We start from the raw sequence: 24,179 nt of genomic DNA, 5'->3' as shown, positions 1-24,179 counted from the left end.
TTAAATTTAAGGAACTCCTAAGGAGGTGTTCCCAAATTTCCATATGTACACACCAGCATGAGCCTATAGTAGATGCAGACAGACGTGCAAAATTGGTAGTTTTTTAGGTGTGTGCACCGGGTCCACTTCAACCCGAGCACCCGAGAACCAACTTAGTCGGTCCGGTTCTAAGCTGAAGCAGGGAAGAACCGGTCGGATTTTTACTTTTGAAACACTAGGACGGGCAAAGATGAAAAATGCTAGAGAAAAAAAAAATGCCAACTTGCCTTTCATATCCAAAACTTGTGCCAATTGTAAATGGTTGGTCTAGGGTTTTCAGTCCTGTCTTTCTATTGTCTCAAAATCTCACCGACTCAGATCGATCCAATTCACACCAATCCGTAACCTTCATCTAAAAGTGCACATTCCTTTCTTTTTCACGGGCATTTCATAATAAAGTATGGAATTCTGACAGCATTGGCAAAAAAATAGCGGTCGGAATATTCAAATAGACTTACAAAGTGGCATATAAATGATGTAACAGAACATTAACAGTTGTTGACTTTGTGTCCTCAGTCTTTAAACGTTCATGCACAATTGTCGCATTACTTATTTGACCAATTTCATATCAATCTTATTCATAAGTGCCCTATCATTAGAAATAATAAGACCGGCGTCTCGACGTACTTTGAAAATTGAAAATTAACATTTTTCAATCACTAGTAACAAGTACCCTAAAAGCACCAATAAGATGTTGGTTTAGATGACAAATGAGTCTGCTCTTCCGCTTATCTTTCGATTCCAGTCTTATTGAAAGCACTCAATGAGTAAAATCGTGAATGCAATAACCCGATATGGAGGAATCTGCTTTTAAGATCACCTAAGAAGATGGACTGGTCGAGGTGCACGAGAACTAACTGAGCACCATCTGACCAATAAACCGGAAAAGAAAAAAAAAAAAAAACCGGAAGTACATTATAACGTTTTGCAGAAATTCTCTTCAAAATAGGCCTTATATTCTAGGCATTGCTCCTTGGGACTCGGATGATTACAGGCCGTCTTATAAAAATGGTTCAGCTAAGGCCTGATCTTGCAAGGTCCGGGCTGATGTTTAGCTGCCTCGGCCCACACGAGCTAATCGATTATCTTTACGGGCCTAGCACAGGTCCATGTTCACAGGATCATGGCCCAGAGAGAGGCCCGGCCCGAACCAATGGCCTGGACCGATTCAAGACAATCTAGAGAAGCTGGGACATGTTTCTAGCACAGTATGCGGCCGCCGAAACCTGTTTTTGGTTGGCGCTCGGCCCCCGACGTGGCTCCGATTCAAGAAATCGTCACGGGACGTCTTTCGAATGATCAAAAATCAAATATAATGGTGTCGGGTGGCATTTTCCACGTGACATTTTGTGATAGGGTACCACATCTATTGAGAAAGGATACATACAGACATTCCGATAGACATGTTAACGAAGCCAATCCCATTCCCATTAACCATGTTCCAGTACTCTTCGGACTTGGTCGGCATCTGCAATGGGTTATAGATGAGGAAGGAGTCGGACTTCCCGTCAAGGTGGAGATTTGTTGATTATGCTCGAAATTTTTCCCCGTGTGCTTTGGAATCGGCATGCGTGTTATTTGGGGTGCTCTTTTTAGTGGCTCGAAGACGAAACAATCGATCAGAAGGTGAGTTTCGACGGCCTGTTTGACATTTGAATTACGCAAGATGTCGAATTGGCGCCCAGCCAAGGAGTGGCCGAGCTACTGGCCAGGTCCAGTCACTTTGACCAAGATGGTCTAGCACCCGGCCGATGGCCAGGAGCTGGACATGTTTCTAGCACAATCGCAGGCGCTTAGGCCTATCTTTTGCGAGCTCCCGATTCCCAAACTGTTGAATCGGTATTGCAAAGTCCAAGGTTCCGTTCGTTTCACAAAAATGTATGATTTAAAAGATATTTTTTAGAAAATAATCATTTGTACCACTTACACAAGTAAATGAACAAAAAAAAATATTTCGTCATCCATGTAAAGTTTAGGTATGAATTGTTGACGATAATGAAAACATTTTTTATTCGCTAACTATTTTAAGTGATATAAGCAATCACTTCTAGGGAAATATTGTTCAAATCATTCTTCGGTTAACTCCTTTCTAGAAGAAAATCAGAATTTTCAATGGGTCTAAAGTGTCATCAAAGCAGTACCCCACTTTTCCTTCACATTGAATCACGTCTCAATCAAGAAAGCAGGGACCTAACGAGGATTCTGGGACCTAAATATAATTATTTTATGTGTCCTCAAGTTTTTTTTATAAGCCCAGTAAAATAAATAAACTTAGCAATTAATAAAATTAAACAGGTTTGATCATCAAAACTAGGTTCGACTTCGAAAAAACAAAAGTAAAACTCACTTGATTAATTAATGATAAGTCGCTAAATTAACTCATTCAACGGCAGAGGCATCCAAAAAGAAATCAAAACCTTGCATATCGCATGGCCAAAAGCCCTAAACCTACCAACAATATCACTAAAATTCATACTTGGTAAGGAGATAGGAAAAGTACCAAATAGGTCCTGAACCTATTGAAACGGTACCAATTAGATCTAATGTTTTTAATTGGATTAATTTAATCATAAATCTTTTACATTTATACAAATTCAATCCATCCGGTAGTTCCGGCGGGGAATCATCGATATGAACACCGGTCATCCTACGTCGCATGACCGATGCTGACGAAGATAAATTTTTGTTATTTTGTAAGATTTTTCTAAATTGATTATTTATTTATTTTTTTCATTTAGTTAGCAAGGGTCATGGCCCTCGCCGGCCGTGAGTGAGGGCCACCAATCCCTACTGCAACGCCACAATGGAAAAAAATAAAAATAAAAATGATAAAAAAAAAAACAAAAAATATTAAAAAGTTCTAAAGTTTGTCCATGTTATTGCCAGTCACACCACGTAGAACAAAGAGCGTTCATGTCGGCTATTTCCTATCAAAACTAGACAGATAGACTAAATTGGTACCAATACAAAAGATTTATAACCGAATTGGCACAATGTGAAAGGTTTATGACTAAATTGGTCTAATTGATAGTTTAGGACTGAATTTGTATCACCGCAATAGGTTTAAGACCTTTTTATGCTTTTCCCTAAGGAGATAATATTATCCAACACTCACTATTCAATGATTATCTAATGATATTTTAACTTTTGTTTGCGGCATCTACGATACTTTCCAACGTTGCAATCGAGAATTTGGATGAACACATAAAGATATGCGATGCTAGTGGATATAGAAATCCATCGACGCACGTTCAAAAACAGCGTACATGTCGCAAAAAACAAGTTAGAATTGCGATAGATCAACCAAGAAGTCCAATGCATGCGTCCCTTTCACTCCCCACAAAGGGATGCCTCCATTCCACACGAAAACAAAGTTGTTGACCTCTCCCAGCGCACCCTCCTTTGGACCTTTTCCAATTCACTTCATACCAAACCATTAAAAAAGAAAAAAAGTAATTTATCGGGAGGAAAGATAAAAATAAATAATAATAAAATAATAATAATAACCCATCACGGGACAACTTTCGAACGAGCTCGATTCATGTAGATCCAACGCACTTCAATCGTAGATCAAATGAGTGATCCCATTCGAAATTGACAAGATATCGTGAACTTACACGAGCGAACCTTATTTGGCAATTTCCGCACTGGTGCATCCAAACGCGTTTTGACATGGATGGATCTTGCCATGGACTATTGAAAGTCAAAGGAGACTCCGTAACAAAGAGGTGACATCATTGTAAATTCCTGTTTCTTGCAGGCCCGTCCTGCTTGGGTGGCGGGAAGTTCTCGTCGCCCACCGGAAGAAGCAATTTCCTTGACCCGAAAAGGTTCGACGCAAACCACTGATCGTCTCTGAGGATCAAACATGTGCACCTGATTGAAACCCCGATCGACCGCTGTATCGTCGAGTGGATCCTCTTGCATCGGTAGCTTCTCCTTGTTCATGCTCGGAGTAAAACTGCCTTCCACCATTTGAGAGCGATACTCGATCCACTCTTGGGATCGTCCGGCGGGGCGAGATCTCTATCTTCGTTAATGGCAGAGACACACAGAGACCATCAAGAACGAATGTCCCTCTCCAAATTGTTCAAAATCACCGCGACCTGCGCGATGGAAGGCCTGTTCTTTCTTGTATTGCCCACACAAGCCAATGCAACTCTTGCCAACCTCACGAGAGGCTTCAAGTCACCTGGAATCACAAGCCTAGGATCCAAGAGCTCACCAAACCTCATGTCCTTGATCAAAGGCAATGCCCAGTTCACAAGCAAGCCTTCTTCGCACCTCCTCCCACTCAAGAGCTCCAACAAAACCACGCCAAATCCATAGACATCAGTCTCTTTGCAAGCCAAGAATGACCCTCCTCTCTCGCTCCAATACTCATCATCCACGAATCCGATGAGGCCTCTCCTCTCGCGCGGCGCCAAGAACGCCAAGCCGTAGTCGGAGACCCTAGCGCAGAAATTGGGGTCGATCAAGATGTTGGAGGCCTTGACGCAACCGTGTACTATGCTAGGCACCATGCCCTCGTGCAAGTACTCAAGTCCCCGAGCCGCCCCGGCAGCGATCCGCACCCGCCGGGTCCAATCCAGAAGAGATGCCCCATCCGTGTTCTGATGCAAATAGAATTCCAAGCTTCCCAAGCCAACAAACTCGGTTACCAATATCCTCTCTCCCGGCGCTTGTGAAAACCCGAAGATGGGGACTATGTTCGGGTGTAGAGCCAAAGAGATCGTCTTGATCACGGACGAGAACCTGAAGCCTGCATGGCTCAAGACGAGGCCCGAATGAATCCTCTTCACGGCGACGAGTTCACCACTGGCTAGGGCGGCAGCATAAACCGTCCCGACCCGGCCCTGGCCAATCATTCTTGCGGGGTTGAAACCGTCTGTAGCAGAATCAATATCGGTTAAAGGGTATGCCCGCGTACAAACCTTGACCGGAAGCGCTTCTTCGGACTCGGCCGGCTTTTTCTTGCACGATATCGCAAGGAGGATCCCGAGAATGATCACAGAAGAAGATAATAGAGCCATCACCAGATCGTAACCGATTTCCTTGGCGTCGCTCTCTGTCATCTCTGTGATTATCTCTAGATTTCGATTTCTATGGGGGGACTTATAAGTGAATTCCGAAGAACAAGAGCAGATGCGAGGTTCCTTGGAATAGATCAAAGACTGTTTATTTGGAGCTATATATATGGATTGAAAGAAGGTGAAGACTTCCGAGAGAGAAGAACATAGCAAAGAATTAGACAAGAGGGAAGTTATCTATCTCAAGCTGATATGAACGCTTTGAAAATTGGGGTAGATGGGTTAGAAAGTTGGTCCTCTCTTGTTGTTTCTGATGGTCCATGGTTGGCCACTTCCTTATAGCACAACAAAGAGGGCAAAATCGGATCATACAAAAACCAACAAAAGAAACTTATTTAAAATCTTTCAACACGTTACCAAATTAAGGGTTTCTCAACAGATTGCTAATAAGATTTTGTCTTGATTGAAAAGAGTTTTGTCTCTTTCACTTTGGCTAGTGTTGAGGCAGCCACACATGATTGGCCATTCTCAAATTCTGAGGCAGCAAATGTTGCAGATCAAGTATCTCATCTTTAAATTAATATATAGCTGACTACTAAGTTTCACCTTTCCTTTTGGGAGTACCCAATAATATTATTAACGGGTTATCAAGAATGTGTTTTTTAAAGCATGGAAGTCGAGACAAGCTAAAAGAAAAGTCAGCTTAGTTGTAACAACTGAACCTAGATTTTATACCACATCTATGATCCGTCAGCAAGAACTTATGAGAAGAAATCAAAGCTCGCTAGACGTTGGGTTGAATTTTTCAGATACAGGCACATCAACCTTGGTTGTATTTTTAACTAAACTGGAAGCTCTTTCTTTATCACAATCTATGAAAGGTCCTTCAATTTCAAATTAAGCAATCCTAATTTCACTTCTGTAGCTTTTTCATTGTCAAAGTGTCCTTTCAATCGATTAGGAAGAGCACCAAAAAAGTCTTAAACTTATTGGATTAATACCAATTCAGTCATAAACCTTTCAATTGGATCAGTTCAATCCTAATCATTTTCATATTGGTACAAATTCAGTTGATCCGGCCAATTTAGGCCGAAAATCGTTAATATGAACGCTAGCCATCCTATGTGGTAAGACAAGCACTAACGTGTACATTTTTATAATTATTTAATAATTTTCTTGATTTTCCTTCCCCTTTTCTTTTTGCCGATGGCCATAGACCTTGGCCAACAAGGGCTGGCCTCGCCGGGCCTTGCCTGGGCAAGGACGAGCATCGAAGAGGCCCCCCACGTTAGGCCTCACCGAGGCTCAACTATACAAGGGCAAGGCCTAGCAAGCCTCGCCCTGGCCTAGGTGAGCGTTGGCCTTGCATTGAGGAGGTCGACCCTTGCCAAGGCGGGGCTCGCCGAGCCTCACCCTCGCCCAATTGAGCCCAAGCAAGGCCCGATGAGGCCACTCTGGCTTGAGCATAGGTTGGCCTGGCCAAATCTAGTGAGGGGGGCCTCGCTAGCCACCCACCACGAGCAAAAAGAATAGGGATAGAAAAAAAGAAAAATTTTATTTAAAAAAATTATTCCCATCAGTATCGGCTGTGCCACATGGTAATTTTCGGTCTAAATTAGTCGGATTGACTGAATTGGTACCAATATAAAAAGCTTTAAGACTGAATTGATCTCATTAAAGTTTAAGACTGAATTGATACCAATATAATAGATTTACGACTTCTTTTATACTTTTCCTGAATAGATTCTAAAATCATAGAATGATTGGTAGAAGTAGGAAAGAGCATGAGGGAGCTCAGAATACTTGGTAATTTGAGATGATAAATTGCGGCGGCAACAATTAAGAATCGCCAAAATAAGAAGATCATGTAAAATTAAAACCCTGCTTCAAGGGAAACCACTTTTCTTTTAAAGAATGGAAATGAGAATGTTCACTGTATAACCTCAGTCAATGTTACACATGATTATTCTGCAACCTAGTCAAACATTGGCCAGAAAAAACTAGTCTTGAGCCAATTGCCGTATGTAGGAAACTCAACTTATCATTTTGTCAATGAAGTACACCCCCCACTTCTTCTCTCTCCCGTTCTGAATCAAAGAGACAATTTTGTCAAATGAAATACACAGCAGATGTCCAACAGTGATGGGTTGTTCTAGATCCATACATGCGAGAATGGCGAGAACACGCCTATGAAAATAAGGGCCTCCATTCGTCAAATTTGTGAAAAATCCCCACTTGTTGTTATTTCCAAGTGATTTCTTTCAAAGTTTATTTTGAAGAGTCACTTGGAGACTAGGGTCAAATTGTCAAGTACTCACTTTGAAAGTTTGAATGGAGTTCATAGAAGAAATAATGCGTGTACTTGCTACTAGAACAATGCAATATGCGACTGGCCTTTGGGCATATACATGAGTGCATGTTTTAACATTTTACATGTTTGGCGTGACACTTTTTATTTTTATTTTACTCAACTTTTGGGGCAGCATTCTCTTGATTTTTTTTTTTTTTTTGAAGTAAAGTACGTGAGACCTTCAAAAATTGATCTTATATGGAGATTAGCATGTAGTTTTTTTTTCGTATTTAATTGAAAGTTAGATAATGTTCTGAAATTTGACGATACAAAAACACTACTTTTGATTCAATTGAATCCCAAATTTGATTGATTCAATAAAGTTCTAAACATTTTACCAAATTATGTAATCAAGTCCTAAACATTTCAATTACTTCATTAAATCCCTAACCTTTATAAAAGAAAATGCAATCTCAGTAGTTTCTTTTTTTTTAACTGTAAGTCCTGAAATTTTGTTGAATAGCGCAATTTAAGGATGCCACATAAGTACTTTTTAAGTGACACGTGGACAATTTCAGGGGTTGCGAACCTAAAAGACTTGATTGCATTTTTTTAAGAATGTGTAGGATTCCATTGCTTTCCATAGATAAAGGTTTAAGACTGTATGTGCAATTTTCCCAAAACTGGCCAGGAATGGTGTAATGTACTAAATGTGGCAGGAGGGACTGCAGTTTCATTTTAACATCTTTAGTGGATATAGTGACGGGACTTCGTACTCGTTATTCAATTGAAGCTCGGTAACTTTCTTGATGAACGGCAATCACTTTCATGTTGCTAGGTGATTGTTTTTGCTGCTTTTGTCTTGGGAATTGTTCTTCTAATGTTAGGGAGCCTGCAGCAGAAGTCCGATACCTTCGTTCGAGAAGATTGCAAAGAGGGAGCCCAAGTATAAGCCCGTCAACTCATCCAATCGAACCCACCTGTACTCAAAAGCTTAAACTAATGAGTTATGGGCCAATTAAAATATATTAATTACTTTACACCATACCAATTCTCCGTGTGTGCATCCTAACAATCTTCCCCTCACCCGCAAGCTCAGCATTGTCGAGAAAAATCCTTATTTGATTTTGATATTAACAAAATAATCCATAATCTCCAAATCTAGATTAATCCAATGAACTACTCCTTTACAGATTGTCCTTAACACATTCATTTTTTATGAATGATTATACAGGAAATAATCTTGTAAGATAAGCTCAGAAGCTGGCTTAGAAGCTCAAATGCCAATGCACGAGTACAGACTCTAAGGGAGTGTTTCAAGGACACCAATCAAATTCTTACAAGATAAAATCAAAGACGTGGATTGAGCAAGAAGAGGATTTACTACCTAAAGAAAAATTCTATAGAAATCTAGATCTTGATTGTATGGGTGATCGGATCAACTGGAGATTTTAATCTTGTTTCTCAATGACTATGAAATCCTTGTTATACAATCTCGTCCAACGGGTTGATTGGAGAGTGATCTCTCAAGATCTTGCAATGGCTAGTGTGACAGTGGATGAGTATAAAAAGAGACTTTAAGGCTGAAGAGATAATGAAAGTCTAGGATCAAAAATTTCAAAGTTCACAAATGCTTCAATGTCCTCATTCATTCTTGATCTAAACATTGTAATACTTAGAGGTTTTTATTCAAAGTGAGTGAGTGTTAGACAAGGAAGTCCATCAACTCAAAAATCGTTATCAAGTTGTAACTTGAATAAACTCTCCGTGCAAATTCTCTATCCCCTTAAATTGCCCACCTCCCAGAAATTACACCCAACTTCATCGATCAAATATCGAAACAACTTTGCAGCCCTCGTCAATCGACCATCGACTCTTATGCCAATTTATTAGAGAGCATACAGCAGAAATCCGACACTTTCGCCCGGGGAGATCACCAAGAGGAAACTCAAGTGCAAGCCCATCAACATATTCAGTTGGACCGACATTCTCTCAAAAACTTAAATTAATGAGTTATAAGCCAACTAAAGATATATTAATTGCTCTACAGGATACCAATTCTTCGATGAGGGATTTCTCTAATATTACTCATACGTGCATCGTACCCTATGATGATAGAGCTCTGTTTTACATTTAATAGTTGAGTTTGATTCTAAAATTGATTTTGTCAAGATGATTTGACATCAAAAATGAGTTGGTTGTTCATTGAACATGATCTTAGGACTTGGGATAGAAGTAGTCCTCTTACAGTATTTGGAGTTTTGAGTGCTCGCTGTGTATAGTTATCCTAAGTATGAGCAAATGAATGAGAATTAGAGTCTATTTGATAACCCAATTAAGTGCTGAAAACTAAAAATTCAGCTGTTAATTAGCTTCTAATGAGATTAAGTTTGCTTAATAACCTTAAATCGAATGGTGACCTTTTTAATTACATTAAGTAATGCATGTTTTACACAGGATATCAAGAAAGGGATGCAATTTGAAAATAGTTGTTTGATAGATTGCTTATAAGGTTTCATCTTTGTTTAAAAAGAACTTCGTCTTTCAGTTTGCCTAGTGCTGAGGAAGCCGCACATGATTGGCCCTCCTTAAATTCTGAGACAGAAAAATGTTGCTTTCTTAGGGTTTTGAGCGGATCAAGTATCTCATCCTTAAATTAATACATGAGTGACCGCTAAGTTTCACCTTTTCTTCTGGAAGTATCCACACCATTATTATAATGTTGCTTGTGGCGGCAAAGAAAAGTCAGGAAATGGGAATACAATCATTTACTTCAAAAAAGAAGACTTGTGTCTAAATCATCAAGAAATGTTTCAAAAGAAAGCATGGAAAAAGCTAAAAAATAGAAGCTGAGACAAGCTAAACGAAAAGTTGGCTTACTTGCAACTGAACCAAGGTTTCCAAATCAAAAGTTTAAACTAATAGGTAGAAGGAGACCACGTGAATATAAAGAGCATATAGGATGCTTTGTCAAGTAATGTGGGACAACAACTTCAACATCTACAACATTTATCATCCATCAAGAAGAAAGTATGAGAGCAAATCAAAGTTCGCTACAAGTTTAGTAAAATTATCGAATTAACCAATACGGATCACACTTTTGTACCTTTCAGATTGTCAAAGTTTCCTTTGGATCAGTTTTTGTAATCATAGAATGATTATTTGACGTCCGAGAAATTCTAGTATGATGCTTTTATGATGAGCTTGTAGCAGAGATAAGCTTCCCTATTTCTAGTGGACAATTCTACTATTCAGTTAGAAAATAATAACGGATTTATTTACGTGTCAGTATATTTTTGAAAGAGTTGGCAATGTCAAAAGGTTATTGGCAAAAAGATTTAATAAGTCACCTTATTTCTGGTAATTTATTGTCACTGACACTTTTTGAAATTTATTAATTTTTTTTTACGGTTTATAAATTATCAACTTTGATGATTTTTATTAGCTTTTATTTATCTTTCTTATCAAATAACTTAAGTAGACCAACTTCTATATGAGTTCACCGTTCCTTATTTTAGTGACTTACTATAGTTTTTCGATTGAACTTATCAATAAATGTAAGATTTAGCGACTCACATTTAAGTTGTTTACCGACATTCATTTCATTTTCTAATGTATCAACTTTCGTCAAACTTTTATTTGTCTCGCTTATAAATTCTTTCTTGACCTGGGAAAATTCAACCCCAATTGGTCCTAATCTTATTATACGAATACCAATTCAATCCTAAACTTTTTTATTCTTTTAATTTCGTCCTAAACTTTTTCATGAAATTTCAATTTGGTCCTCCCGATTAGTTTTCGCTAAAAATGGCTGACATGGCAGTCCAATCGTCATTGGCTATATGACAAGACATCCTCATATCGGGGATTTTCGGCGAGAATTGGCTCGAAAGGCAACATTTGAATGTTTAGGATTACATTGGCAAGTATGATAAATTTAAAACTGAATTGACATCCGTAAAATATGTGTAAGGTTAATTGGACAATATCTCCTTCTTGACCTTATAATTTCTTTGGAAGAGATTAAGGGAGCTCGGAATACTCAGTAATTCTGATAGTGTATAGGACCACATATCGCGACGCCAAATCGCCAAAATAAGAACTTTTGCAAAATCAAATCTATACTTCAAATTCAAGGGAAACCACTTTTCGAAAAGCATGGAGATGAGAATATTGACTATGTAGCCAAAGTCAATGTTACACGTGTTAGAGTCACGTGGAGACTAGGGTCAATAACTCACTTTGAATGGAGTTCATGAAAAGGATGCGTGTTGTGACTATGTGAACAATCCCATGTGTGTGATTGTGAAGACATCTCTTATTGAAGAATGTGAACATCTGCTAATCTTCTCAGGTTTCACCACCGTTGTTTTGACTCTTGCATGTTTCCTTTTCTCCATGTTTCGTGCGATATTTTTTTCTTAATTTTTTTATTTTTATTTTTACTCATTTCAAGGTTTCGGGTGGCTGCATGGTTTTTTTTTTTTTTTCAGAATTATTTTTAAGTAAAATACTCGAAACCTCTAAAAATATCTTACATATACATGTAGGTTCGGACTCGAGCATGTCCTTAAAAGGCTTAACGGAGAGTTGGAAGAAAAATCTTCCGTAAGTCTTTCTAATATTTCCCTACCTCCAAGGAAACAAACTAATTTGGAGGGAATTAGTAAGTCTCACGTAAGTCTTTCTTTCTTCTGGTGAGGTTACCACATAATTGAACACCAATGAATCAGAGGAAGCCCCTGGTTTACGAGGTTGGACTGAGTTTTCTGTCAGAATTCTTTTCACGTAAAATACTTTTTTTTTTAAACCTCTAAAATTAGGTCGACGGAAAAAAATTTTAATATTTATTTGGAATTTGGAAAGCGCTCTGGATTTTGATGGGAAAAGCAAAAGAAGTTACTTTTTGGCTTTTCAGAATTTCCTTTCCTTTGCTTTCTCTTTCTCTCAATGGGGTTCGGTCTATGGCAACGCTAGATCATTGGCAACTAGAGCTGAGCTAATCAGGGCATTGTTGACTCCAAAAGGACTAAAACTTTAGGAAGATTTCTTCTAAAATCAGCTGGAAATTATACCACAAGTTTCAAAACTTATGCACGAAATGCAATTGAATAATAGATTTTTTGATTGATCCAATCAAGTACGTGATATTTACCAAAAAGTGCAATCGAAAAGGAATTGATTGTATTCGATTGCGTTTTTAGGACTCAATTACATTCCGTGGATATGGTTTACGTTTCTATGAACGTTTCTCAAAATTGATTTTGAATGGTTGTATTGTACTAAATGTAGAATCTAGTTCACTGTAATGGATAGGGTGATCGAAACTATCGTGCGCGTCATTAGACGGAGCTTGATAGCTTTATGAATAAAAGACAATCGCTTTTATCTAATAAAAGAGCTGTTAGGTGAATTTTTTTTTTTTTTTTTTGCTGATTTTGTCCTGGAATTTGTTTTTGTAATGGACACAGCTCTTGTTTCGACGTTTGACTTTTGCTTTTGAGTTTGATTTTAGAGCTGATTTCGCACACCTCGTTCCCTTTTAATTGGGTGACGGTGGATGATGTCTTTCTGGCCCAAAAGAAAAGCTAAAAAGTTTGTCTTGACCGGTCATTGTGGCCCAGCCACTCTAGGCTAATAGGCTTGGAAAGCCCAACAAGCTAAACGTAAAACTAGACCCGTCTATTGAAACCATCGGATGTATAGGTTAATTGGAGTTACTCATATAGTGGGTGGAAAAATTGTTTTTTTTTTTTTTTTTTGGGTAAGGTAGTAGGTGGAAAAGTTGAGAGCTCCGTAACTCAAAAAATATACGAAACGAACATGTTTGACCATCAAATTTCTCTTTCAAGTTGACAAAGTCCGCTTACATGCAATCGAGGAATTTCTCTTGACAGCCCCTCGTTTGTGATTTGGCTTTACACATGAAATATAACATGTAAAACGTAGGCAACTAAGATGAAGTATGTACGGTGATGGTATTGGGGATGCCGAAGTAGGCACACATCGATAAAAGATAATGCTATATCTAAAAATAGACATGAAGATTTCTGCGTGTGCTTATCACCGATGATAAAATGTGATTCAATGATCGGCCACAGGCCTTTTTGCTCGAATGCAATCACAGATCTGTTCTAGAAGGGCAAGCGTGTGCTTGCCTCTGTTGATCATGCTCTGATAATAGACCTTGATTTCCGGATTTTAGTTTGTTTGGCAGCTCTTTCAGTTTGCTTTGTTGTGGTCATTTATGGGATTTTCTATAGATCTTTTTATGTATCATTTTGGGTAATCAATGGAAATTTCTTTTGATTAAAAGAAAATGCAAACATATCAAGAGAAATCAGTCTGAACCACAACATGATAACAAGAAAACATAATACAACAATAATATAACTCGATCATAACAACATTCGTTCGTGTTTATTGTCTAAATTTGTATAAAGATTGTACAGGAGAGTACCCTCGGAGAACTTGCTAAGGTCTTTACCTGTGCTTTTGAAATATAAACACTTTCAGTTGCACCGTGTTGCTCTCTCGAAATATTTTCCCAGTGAATTCTCCAAACACGTTGACATGCTTCTTTTCTATGGATTTTGTTTAAAAAAAGTAGTCCCTAGGCATTTGGAACTTGTTAAAGAACCGAATAAAGACAGTTCGCACATTTCAATTAACCGATTCTCTCACGTTATGTGTAATCGGTACTTCAATAATCAAATCGATAATTAACAAGTGCTTTTGGAGGAACTCAAATCAAATCATTAAGAATAATTAACATGTGCTTTTTAGAAACTCGTGGACAAGAATCGTGTACTGTCCAATGAGTGTTGTTTGAGTAATATTGTAAGCAAATTACCTAAACGGACAAAGGATAATTAGAGATCAATGGAAGGAAGTACCGGTCGTGGGTGGAGGACCAATCGTAGCTAATTCACTCGCACTCGCTCTCACTCAAGCATGCGGTAGGCTTTCTTGTTCTCATAACTCATGCGTACGCGAATCACCTAAACAATCGACAGATGGTGCATTTGTTTTTTTAGACCGGGCACCAATGGTTTTCGCTAGGATGATCGGGACACTTTTTAACGATATCCTTTGAAAAAAAAAAAACAAATACACTTGATTTTCGAAACTTTCCGAAAGTTCAAACTATGATACAGTGGTGACTTCTTTCAAAAAGCAATTGTCTTAGAGGTTTCAAAAATCTAAAGTAAACTATAATCAACAATTGAGTAAAGGAATAGTGTATTACACGTGAGAAACCTCGATTACCACAAAAAAAAAAACGATCGAGTAAAGGACTGGCCCGCAATGTTTGCCTCGAGGGCTGCCAACAAACAATCCCACGAGTTTCAAATTTCTGACAGCACATGCAATTAATATTGCCATATACTCCCCCTTGGAGCTTGCCACTTGAATTCAAAGAGGTAGATGCCAATGTTGGGTGGATTTGCATTATTACTTTAGAGAATGATCAATGCCCTACAAAACGAAATAAATGGGAGAGCAACTAGGGAAAACTCATTCAATTTCAACTTGTGGACAGAAAGGGTTCACAATTGTACCTTCTTGAGTAGACCTGTGATGCTGATTGCTAATTATGCAGTGCTCACGAAATCAACCGTAACTATACTTCGCATGTTACGGTTACCTTAATTTCGTGACAAATAAATAATTTGAAAAATATTTTATCTAAAAATAATCGTTTATATCGCCTATATAAATAAATGAACAAAAGATATTTTCAGCATCTCCCGAAAATATTTGTACATAAATTATTGTCGATAATGAAAGCATTTATCAATGGCTAATTATTCCATGCGATCTAATTACAAAAGCATGTTTCGATACGTTCATTTTTCACGAAATAAACGGAGCCTAAGCTTAATCGAATGCATATCATCCGTAATGTTACTAATTTAATGCTTTCAATTTCTGGGCGGAGAGAGAAATTTTGTAATTATTCTTATGGACACTTTGGATATTGATTCCTAGTGTTTCGCATGAATTGGTTTCGACGATGAAATATCTCCCACTAAAAGTCGTTCTTCGATTTTATTGGAGGACACAAGTTTCATGGCGATTCCAAATAGGAAATATTACAAGTAGATAAGAGAATCGATAACTTTACTTCAAAAGGAGCCAAACGTACACAAATTCTACCGTAACTCAAGCGACGACAAAGCTAAAAACGTGAAAATGCAACACCGGAATTTAATCGATGACTAGATAACCGAAATATATAGCAAAGATACACAGTGAAATTTAATTGACGACTCGAATCTAGAAACTATAGCTAAGAAACATACCACAATTTAATCGGCAATGCTAGTCTGAAAACCATGACTTATGTACAGGATTGTAATGATAATTGATAAAATAACATGTTTGTTTATTTGTGTCTAGGGGCCTTCGAAGAGTACGATGTGGCTATTTAAATCTTATAATTGACGATTATCAACGGAGGTTATAAAGGGTGGTTATAAACAGAGGTTATAAATGGTTACCGAACAATTACATTGACCCCACTTCCTGGACGATTCTTTCGACTCTACTATATTGACGATTGCTTTATTCCACCAAGTTAATGGTTGCATCGGAGATTGTCGACTCCACTTTTTATCAAATCCTTCAAGCTATCAATATAAAGATCCAAAATTAGTAGTTAATATAAAATGGTTGGTCTAGCGAATCAATTCTAAGCGAGAATACTCACCCTTGTTAAGGATCCTTAGTTTGATGTTCCACAGCTTGACGAGAAATGGAAAGGGCAATGAACCCTGAAAGAGTAGCTAGACGGTAAAAGAAACGCGACATAACTCGTACTATCTGAAGTCCGATCCATATACAGTAAGGTCACCTTATATATGAGTAACTTCTTAGAAATCCCTTAGTCAGGTATGAATGGCTTATTCTTTGATCGGATCGGGGTGGTGGATGTACGACAGTAGACAGTAGTTCGGTTAGAATAGGCAATACCATACTATATACATAGAAATTTTGGGGAAATTGCTCAATCAATCATAAACACATCATACGGATTTCAATCCAATCCTAATATTTTCAATTTTGGCTAATTCAGTCATACACATTTGCACGGAATTCCAATGTAATAATTTCGGTCAATTTTTACCAGAAACGGTTGACGTAGTAGTGTGCCACGTAGGACGATCGGCTTATGAATGGATCGCCAAATCGGTGATTTTCGACAAAAATTGACAAAAAGGACTACATACATATTCAGCAAGAAAAAATTAGTGTTGAATTCAAAAAATTTTAAAAAACTTAAGATTGAATTGCTATTCGTATAATATGTTTAGGACTAGTTAGATAATTTTCTCCGAAAATTTGTTTCATGGTAATACCTTTTCAAATTGAACGACACAAGAAAAACGCCCAAATGTTTCAGAAGCAAAAACGATGCGTTCTTCAATAATATTCATCGGTGGACTTGTAGACAACTCATAATCCGCACAAAACGTCTGGCCCAGCCGACAATCCCAAGGACAACCGAAGTATAATCGAAAGCGACACGGCTGCTTTTATATATTGAATGCCAGTCCTTGTGATTATGCTAAGTAGATGAGACACGATGGTTGACATGGACTTGATAGAACAATGGATTTCGATTCTAGTGTTCGATAATTAGTTGGAAACAACTTGCAAGAGTTTATCAAAAGCAGAGAAACCCTAATCCAAACTTATTTGCTGCCTACATATAGGTTGGAAATTTATCGCAACATTATCCCAAGAGTCTGAAATTCAGAGAAAAAGGTGCGGAAATGAATATCTCCCTCATATATTGTCGGGTTCACTCATCGCGCTCGCCGTTGAAAGATTACAGCATGCACCATTTTAGCGTGTTGATATAAATATCACCAAAGAAGGTAATGTGTTTTAAGAAAGGAATTATTACATGGGTGTTATGTATGTACTGAAATCATTTCGGATCGTCTAGAATGGTAAGTATTGCCATATCTAATGACCTAGATTCGTCTTTTAAGGACATGCATATTGGCACGGAGCAGGTTCTCCAAGGTCACAAGACAAAAATTGTTCCTTTAAAAGCCAAAGGTTAATGAAATGGGATGTTTGAACTTTGAAGTTTTGACCCCCCCCAAAAAAAAAAATCACTTTGAAGAGATTGGTTGTGTTGTGACCAGCAGATGTCATAACAAAAGTCCTCCCTATCTTTTCACCATCCATTGGCCCTCTTGGAAATTGATCTTGAAAATTCAACACTGGCCAACCAAGACCCATTTTGAAATTGGATTTGAAAATTTCAAGACTCGCCTACCAAAGCCCATTTTCAAGCAGCTCATATCTCCTCCTCCTCAGGCATTTTCCACAATGACTGAATTACTTACTAGCTGAAATTAGGCTTGATCGATTCCAGAGTGGGTGATTGTCACTCTAGAATCACTAACCGTCCGCTAGGGATTGGTTTCGCAAAATGAACAACGTAAACCACTTGTTCGTTCCATGAATCCACCCGTGAACCGAACCGCCGACATGATCCGGTTCTCGGTGGGTTTATGGAACCGGTCCTACTGAGTATCGAGTACCAACATCAATTAAAAAAGAATGCACACGAGTGAATCAATGAAGCTATTACATTGGGATAAAAAGATGGTATCACGTGCGTAAGTGAGTTGCGCTTCACATGATTTAGAAAAATAGCTAAAGTACATGTATACTAGAATCAAGAACTAGACCAACATCTAGTGGAAATCACCCAAAACGAGCCAATTGAGGATGGCCCGGTCCGGTTCGGTGGATCTTGATTTTTTGCTCACCCCTATCTGAAATGCTTAAGGAAGTAAAAGCAATAGCATAAAAGATGGTGGGTCGCTAGCTATTAAATAACCCCAACCTACTAGACCAGACAACCTGCACAACTCATTCATAGCTTTCAGCCACTCCCCATTCTTGAGGCAACTGCTAACCAGACACCCAAAGAAAATTCAGACAATAGCTGAAATCAGAGCGAAGCCAAAATCCATGTTAAGTCGAACATCCAGTACAGATTCTCAGAATCCTGTGCCTGGGAACCCTCTGGCCCTTTCCCCTGTTTTTCTCCCACTCTTTTCATTAACATGTTCACTTTGTAAGCACTGGAAACACTAATTAAGCATGCTTAATAAGAGGTAACTCAAGTTCCAAAATTTTTTACACACATAATACTAGAAAAATCAGCATTTTTTACTGTTTCCTGGAATGTAAATTTCCAGAGATTAACATTTTTTTCCTGTAGATTGGCAATTTCTGGGTCACTGCAACAAGTTTCCTGGAGAGAAATTAAATGCCATCAAAGCTGCAAGCAAGAGACTTCTCTGAATAAAGGAGCAAAATGAGGCCCCTGAACCTGCTCAAACCTCGGTGGCAGAGCAACCTTGAATCTAAAATTGCTTCAAAGTGAAATATCATCCAACCAGAAGAACAGAGCCTGTCTCTAGATTCGTCTTCTTCCATCTCCAGAACTTTGCTTCCAGTTTTGTCCTCTTTGCATTGACACATTTTAAGAACTCAGGATTGAAGACATTCCTGATCCTGGGTCAAGCCGCACTTTCAGGAAATTGCAATTTTTCTAGATCAGTTATCCAAAATCACAGATAGTGTCGCCATAGAAGCAAGAAGATTAGCATAAGATTAGAACTCTGACAGCAAAACAAGAAAATCTATACAAAAGAAACCCCAGATTTTCAAGTCAGAAGCATGGAAAGCCAAAAGTGATATATTTCACTATTGCAGGTGTTGTGATTAAAAGCCACAGCTACTCATTTTCAGAAACACCTCAACCATACCAGGGAGAATGCACCTTCAAGTGAACCTTGAAGACAAAGGGCAGAGCACTCTCGGGAGGAGGCGTAAAAGCAAAGAACCCTACTCACAAACTCGGTGGAATAGAAAATTCAAGTGATGATATTAAAATTTACAGGTGTAAATATGCACCAAACTTCTTTCTTTTCTGGCCAACCCCTCTTCTTTCTTGGATATTTCCACCTTGAAAAAGAAAAAGAAAAAGAAAAAACTCTTCCCATGGCTTTTGATCTCTTAGTTGTCGAAGCAAAGCATCAGGCACGATGAGCGAGTACTGAGTGTACTCTGCAAAATTCAAAAGGAGAATACTTCCTCCTTCCTGTGCACAGAGGGGTAAAAACTTCTCAAGCCACGCTTCCTGGATCCGAGGCATCGTCATAGTAATAAGGCGTCAATTTGCCGTCTCTGTTCGCTTTCTTTGGCGCATTTTCAGCGCTGATCTCTTGCAACAGCTTCACGACCCTTCTCATGGATGGCCGGTTAATCGGGAGAGGGCTTGTGCACTGCAGTCCGATGTTGAGGACCCTGCATATGTCTTCTTTGAAGCAGGAATCGAGTTTCCGGTCAATCACTTGGTCCACACCTTTCTGATCCAAAGTGATGCATACCCACTTGACCAGGTCCTTCTCCCCAAACTCTGGATCCACGGGACGTCTCCCCGTGACCAACTCCAGAAGAACAACGCCGAAGCTGTAGGTGTCGCTTTTCTCATTCACTCTGAGCGTGTATGCATATTCTGCAGGGAGCCAATGGACAGGAACACTTTAGTATTCTGCTAATCAATATATAATATGAGGGTAAAAGAATTGATTAATTCACTGTAGCACTCTTTGGTTTTCGGCTAATCCACATATAAAAATGATTAGGAAAAACAGACTAATTTACAGTAGCACGACAGACTGTCGTTATGCTACCAAGCCAATATCTTTGCTGGAACCTTGGATTAAAAAGCTACAATTTCAAAAACTTTTCCAGAACTAAGCTGCATGTGCCCCAGCATCTCCGCTTTAACTTATGACCAGAAGACTATATATCCAAAGTTCCCCTCAGAAAAGTTAAGTTGCTAAACGAATCTACATGATAGCTTGACTTGCAACGACAGATGCGACAGGATGTTAACTAGAAACCTTTTATGCTTAAAATTAAGATGGACAAACTGCAATGGTCATGATTTTCCAAGATTTAGCCTAACTAGTGCCGTAGTGCCCCTACAAATAGTTCCAAGATGACTAAGCTAAGACCTCCAATAAGCATGAATTTTAAAAGACAAGCTGAAGCAGCAAGCTATGGATCAGACAAGTTTAAGAATTGGTATCACAAACCTGGGGCAATATAGCCACAAGAACCAGCAATCATGGACATCGACTCATGGCCCTTCCCGGTCCGTTCCACCACCTTAGCAACTCCAAAATCAGCCACCCGGGCTCCAAAATCCGCATCCAACAAGATGTTGTTCGACTTCACATCCCTGTGAACAATCGGAGGCACGCAATCATGATGCAGATAAGAGAGACCCTCAGCGGCGTCCATCGCGATCCGGTACCTCGTAGGCCATTCCAACAGCCCCCCTTTACTGCTATGCAGCAGATCGCCCAAACTACCGTTAGGCATGTACTCATAAACAAGAAGCTTACAATCTCTTGTAGTGCAAGAGCACCAGAGTTTCACGATGTTCTTGTGCCGAATCTTTCCAAGAGTCCTAACCTCAGCATCAAAGCCGTCGTCCTGCACAGGACCCTTCTCAACATCATGGTTCTCACTTTCCTTCCTGGGTCCATCCCAAAGCTTCTTCACGGCCACCGCCTCCCCATTGGTCAGCACAACCTTGTATACTTTCCCAGAGGATCCGGCTCCGATGACATTATCCTCGTCCAGAGAATCCAAGATCTCGTCTTCACTAAAGCCCAGCTTGTGAAACGACATCAGCGTCCACTTCGACTTGTCGATAGCTCTCTTGGCACTCTTGAACTTCTTGTACTTCATGTAAAACCAACCGACACCGACAATAAAAACCAACCCGGCCAGCACAAAGATCGATCTAAGCAACCACAGGTAACCGGAGTTCCTCTCTTCACCTCCGCCATTGCATAGACCCTGCATTCCGCCTCCACACAAGCCAGGGTTGCCCAAGAAGCTGTTTTGGTACATTTGCTTAGTAAACATCGGCGGCAGGGTGCCAGATAGCCTATTGTAGGACAAATTGAGCTGATTGAGCTTCAGATTCTGCAACTCAACCGGGACTTTCCCGGAGAACCAATTCCCCGAGAGATCCAGATAATTGAGCACCGATAGGCTCCCAATCTCACCAGGAATACTCCCTGAGAGCTGATTACTTGCCAAATTCAGCTCATTCAGCTTCTTCCACTGTTGAATGCCACTGGGCAACTCACCAGACAGTTCGTTGCGGTGGAGATCAAGCCTCCCCAACTGGCCAAGACTCGCAATACTCTCTGGCAGTGACCCAGTGAGCTTATTCTCACTCGCGGAGAAGTCTAGAAGGCTCGCTAAAGTCCCAATCCCTTTTGGTAGAGACCCAGTAAACTCATTTCTTGATAAACTCAAAACAGAGAGACCACTAGCACTCGCTATTTCTTCTCCAATGGGACCTGAGAACTTGTTATCTGCAAGTTCGAGCAAATAAACCCGAGGCAAACCCCAGAAAGAAGAGGGAACGTCACCGGATAACCCGTTGTTGCCCAAGCGGACTCGGGTCAAGCTCCGGCAACCGCCAAGCGGCTCTGGGATCGGTCCCGAGAACGAGTTCTCTATCATCAGAAGCTCCTCCAACTCACCTTTAGCGCACAAACTGGCTGGAATTTCGCCGGAGAAGTTATTGGTCGACACGTCTACGTATCTCAGTGGCGCATTCTGGCCGAAATTTTTGGGCAACTCGCCGGTGAGCTTGTTCTTGAACAGCCTCAGCTCGTACAAGTTGGGTGAGTCAGCAATGCTCGCCGGCAGCTCCCCGGAGAGCTGGTTCTCGTAGAGATTGAGCGACTCGAGAGGCAGCCGAGTCAGCTCGTCCGGAATAGTGCCAGTCAGCCGGTTCATGGATGCGTCGAGCAACCGCAATGCGGTCAGCTTCGACAGCCCTGGCGGCAGCTCCCCCGTGAGGGAGTTATTGTAGAGCTCAATCTGGAAGACGCTCTCCAGCTCAGTGAGCGAACTCGGTATGGGGCCCTCCAAGTAGTTGATGGCGAGGTCCAAATCGGTGAGTCTCTTGAGCCTGCCGAGCGACTCCGGAATCTTCCCGGTCAAGCTACACTCGGTCAGCCAGAGCACCTCGAGATTCGTCAAGTTCCCGAGCTCCGGCGGGATCCGACCGGGCGCGAACGGGTTGTACGAGAGGTTCAGCATCTTCAGCGTGCTAATGTTGCCGAGAAAGGCCGGTACCGTGCCATCGAGGAGGTTGTACACGAGGGAGAGCACCTCGAGCCTCTGGAACCGGCCGAAGCTCGCCGGGATGTCGCCGGAGAAGTTGTTGCCCGTCAGATCGAGGTAGGCGAGGTTGGGGAGGTCGGCGAGGGAGGCGGGGAGGTCGCCGGTGAGGAGGTTCTGGGCGAGGTCGAGGTGGACGAGGGAGTGGCAGGCGGAGACGCCGGAGGGGAGGGAAGTGATGGAGTTGTTGTAGAGGGAGAGGAAGGTGAGGTTGGAGAGGCGACAGAGGAGGAGGGGGAAAGGGCCGGCGAGGTTGGCGCTGGGGAGGTCGAGGGAGGTGACGGAGCCGGATGCGGGGTCGCAGCCGACCCCGGGCCAGGCGCAGGGGGAGTCGTCGCGGTCGTCCCAGGCGGCGAGGGAGGAGTCCGGGTCGGTGAGGGAGAGCTTGACGCTGTGGAGGTAGAGGCCTTCCTGGGTGAGGGACAGGGCGGGGGGAGCTCCGGCGAGGAGGAGGAGGAGGAAGAAGAAGCGGAGGAGAATCATGGTTTCTTGGCGTTCGGTTCTGGTAGGGTTTTCCCCCCCTTCACTTCAAGCTTTTCTCTCTCTATCTCTAGCTGGAACTGGAAGTGATGGTTGGGGGGTGAATATATGGGAGGGAGCGAGAGGAGAGAGAAGGTGCTTTGGTTTTTGGGAGAGTGTAGTGTTAAATGTCGTTTGTCCGGATAATTATAAAAGCTTACTCCCATTTTCACCCCAAGTATCAAATATCCGAAATCTACAAATCCAAACACTCCTCTGCCGTCCTTTCTCTCTCCTCGCATACGGCGGCGCCGCCTCTCGGCGGAGATAGAGATGCCGTCGCCCCCCACGGCGTCGAGCCACACCTCGACGCCGCAGCTCGACCCTGACCCTGACCCTGACCCTAACCACGTCACCGACGCCTGCATCTCCCCCGTATCCGGCGCGTCTCGCCTTGCGTGCTCATTTCCGCTTGTGACATGATCGTATGTGGCTTGCCACGATCCCCGCTCTACTATCTCAAGACTATGCGAGGTCGATCTCGAACGCACGATAACGAGTGTATAGGCTCTTTTTGAGTATTCCCTAAATGATTTGTATTCAATAAAAAAGAAATAACTCGTTTGATCCGTTGATAATGTAAATAATTTATCCATAAGTGGGGTTAGAAAATGTTTTGATAACCTATTCATTTTGTAAATAAATGAACAAATGTTTTCATTTCAGGCATATTTGTGCAAATAAACAAATATTTGATTAAAAATTTCAAATGATCCCATTTTTTTCTTATTAGTTTCTTTTTATCTTTGTGCTATCGTTTTCTCATAGTGGAACAATGGATTTAGAATCTCACTTTTTGTTTATCTCTTTCATGACCCTACCTCGCTCAATTCTATGCAGCCTAATTATGTTTTGATCGTACCAAGTGCAACATCGAAATTAACCAAAACATGGACCACACATTGTCCAATGTGGTGGACATACAGAGAAAGGAGGGGGAACAGCTATGGACTTATCTTAATGTCATTTGATTAATTTTATATTCTTCAACATAGGAATCTGTAATTATATGGAAAATGAGGGGGGGAAATTCAACTACCCACTTT

The 24,179-nt window shown here is 40.6% G+C and overlaps 2 protein-coding genes and 1 long non-coding RNA gene across 3 annotated transcripts; all 3 read right to left on the bottom strand.

The window, feature by feature from the left end:
• Nucleotides 1-3,255: 3,255 nt before the first annotated feature.
• LOC115726860 (serine/threonine-protein kinase-like protein ACR4) lies at nt 3,256-5,298 on the bottom strand. Its single transcript, XM_030656928.2, has one exon. It carries the CDS (start codon nt 5,112-5,114, stop codon nt 4,101-4,103), a length of 1,014 nt encoding a protein of 337 aa, XP_030512788.1. The 5' UTR covers nt 5,115-5,298; the 3' UTR covers nt 3,256-4,100.
• A 13,740-nt stretch (nt 5,299-19,038) lies between these two features.
• Nucleotides 19,039-23,253, bottom strand: LOC115726864 (receptor-like protein kinase HSL1). The gene is made up of 2 exons (XM_030656932.2): nt 20,499-23,253; nt 19,039-19,912 (listed from the first exon to the last, which is right to left on the bottom strand). The coding sequence occupies exons 1-2, from the start codon at nt 23,095-23,097 to the stop codon at nt 19,521-19,523; spliced, it is 2,991 nt and encodes a 996-aa protein (XP_030512792.2). The 5' UTR covers nt 23,098-23,253; the 3' UTR covers nt 19,039-19,520.
• Nucleotides 20,039-20,483, bottom strand: LOC125314227. Its single transcript, XR_007197791.1, has 2 exons — nt 20,114-20,483; nt 20,039-20,075 (listed from the first exon to the last, which is right to left on the bottom strand). It is a non-coding gene; the product is annotated as an uncharacterized LOC125314227 (long non-coding RNA).
• Nucleotides 23,254-24,179: the final 926 nt, after the last annotated feature.

Source organism: Rhodamnia argentea, chromosome 3 (assembly GCF_020921035.1).
Source record: "Rhodamnia argentea isolate NSW1041297 chromosome 3, ASM2092103v1, whole genome shotgun sequence".
Classification (NCBI taxonomy): domain Eukaryota; kingdom Viridiplantae; phylum Streptophyta; class Magnoliopsida; order Myrtales; family Myrtaceae; genus Rhodamnia; species Rhodamnia argentea.
This window is presented reverse-complemented; position numbering and strand designations above follow the sequence as displayed.

Bases quoted from the DNA above. Each gene is read 5' to 3' on its own strand.
- LOC115726860 (XM_030656928.2), bottom strand. From the start codon at position 5,114: ATGACAGAGAGCGACGCCAAGGAAATCGGTTACGATCTGGTGATGGCT.
- LOC115726864 (XM_030656932.2), bottom strand. From the start codon at position 23,097: ATGATTCTCCTCCGCTTCTTCTTCCTCCTCCTCCTCCTCGCCGGAGCT. The intron at 19,913-20,498 runs GTTTGTGATACC...GGCTCCCTGCAG, and splicing joins TTGTGGCTATATTGCCCCAG to AATATGCATACACGCTCAGA.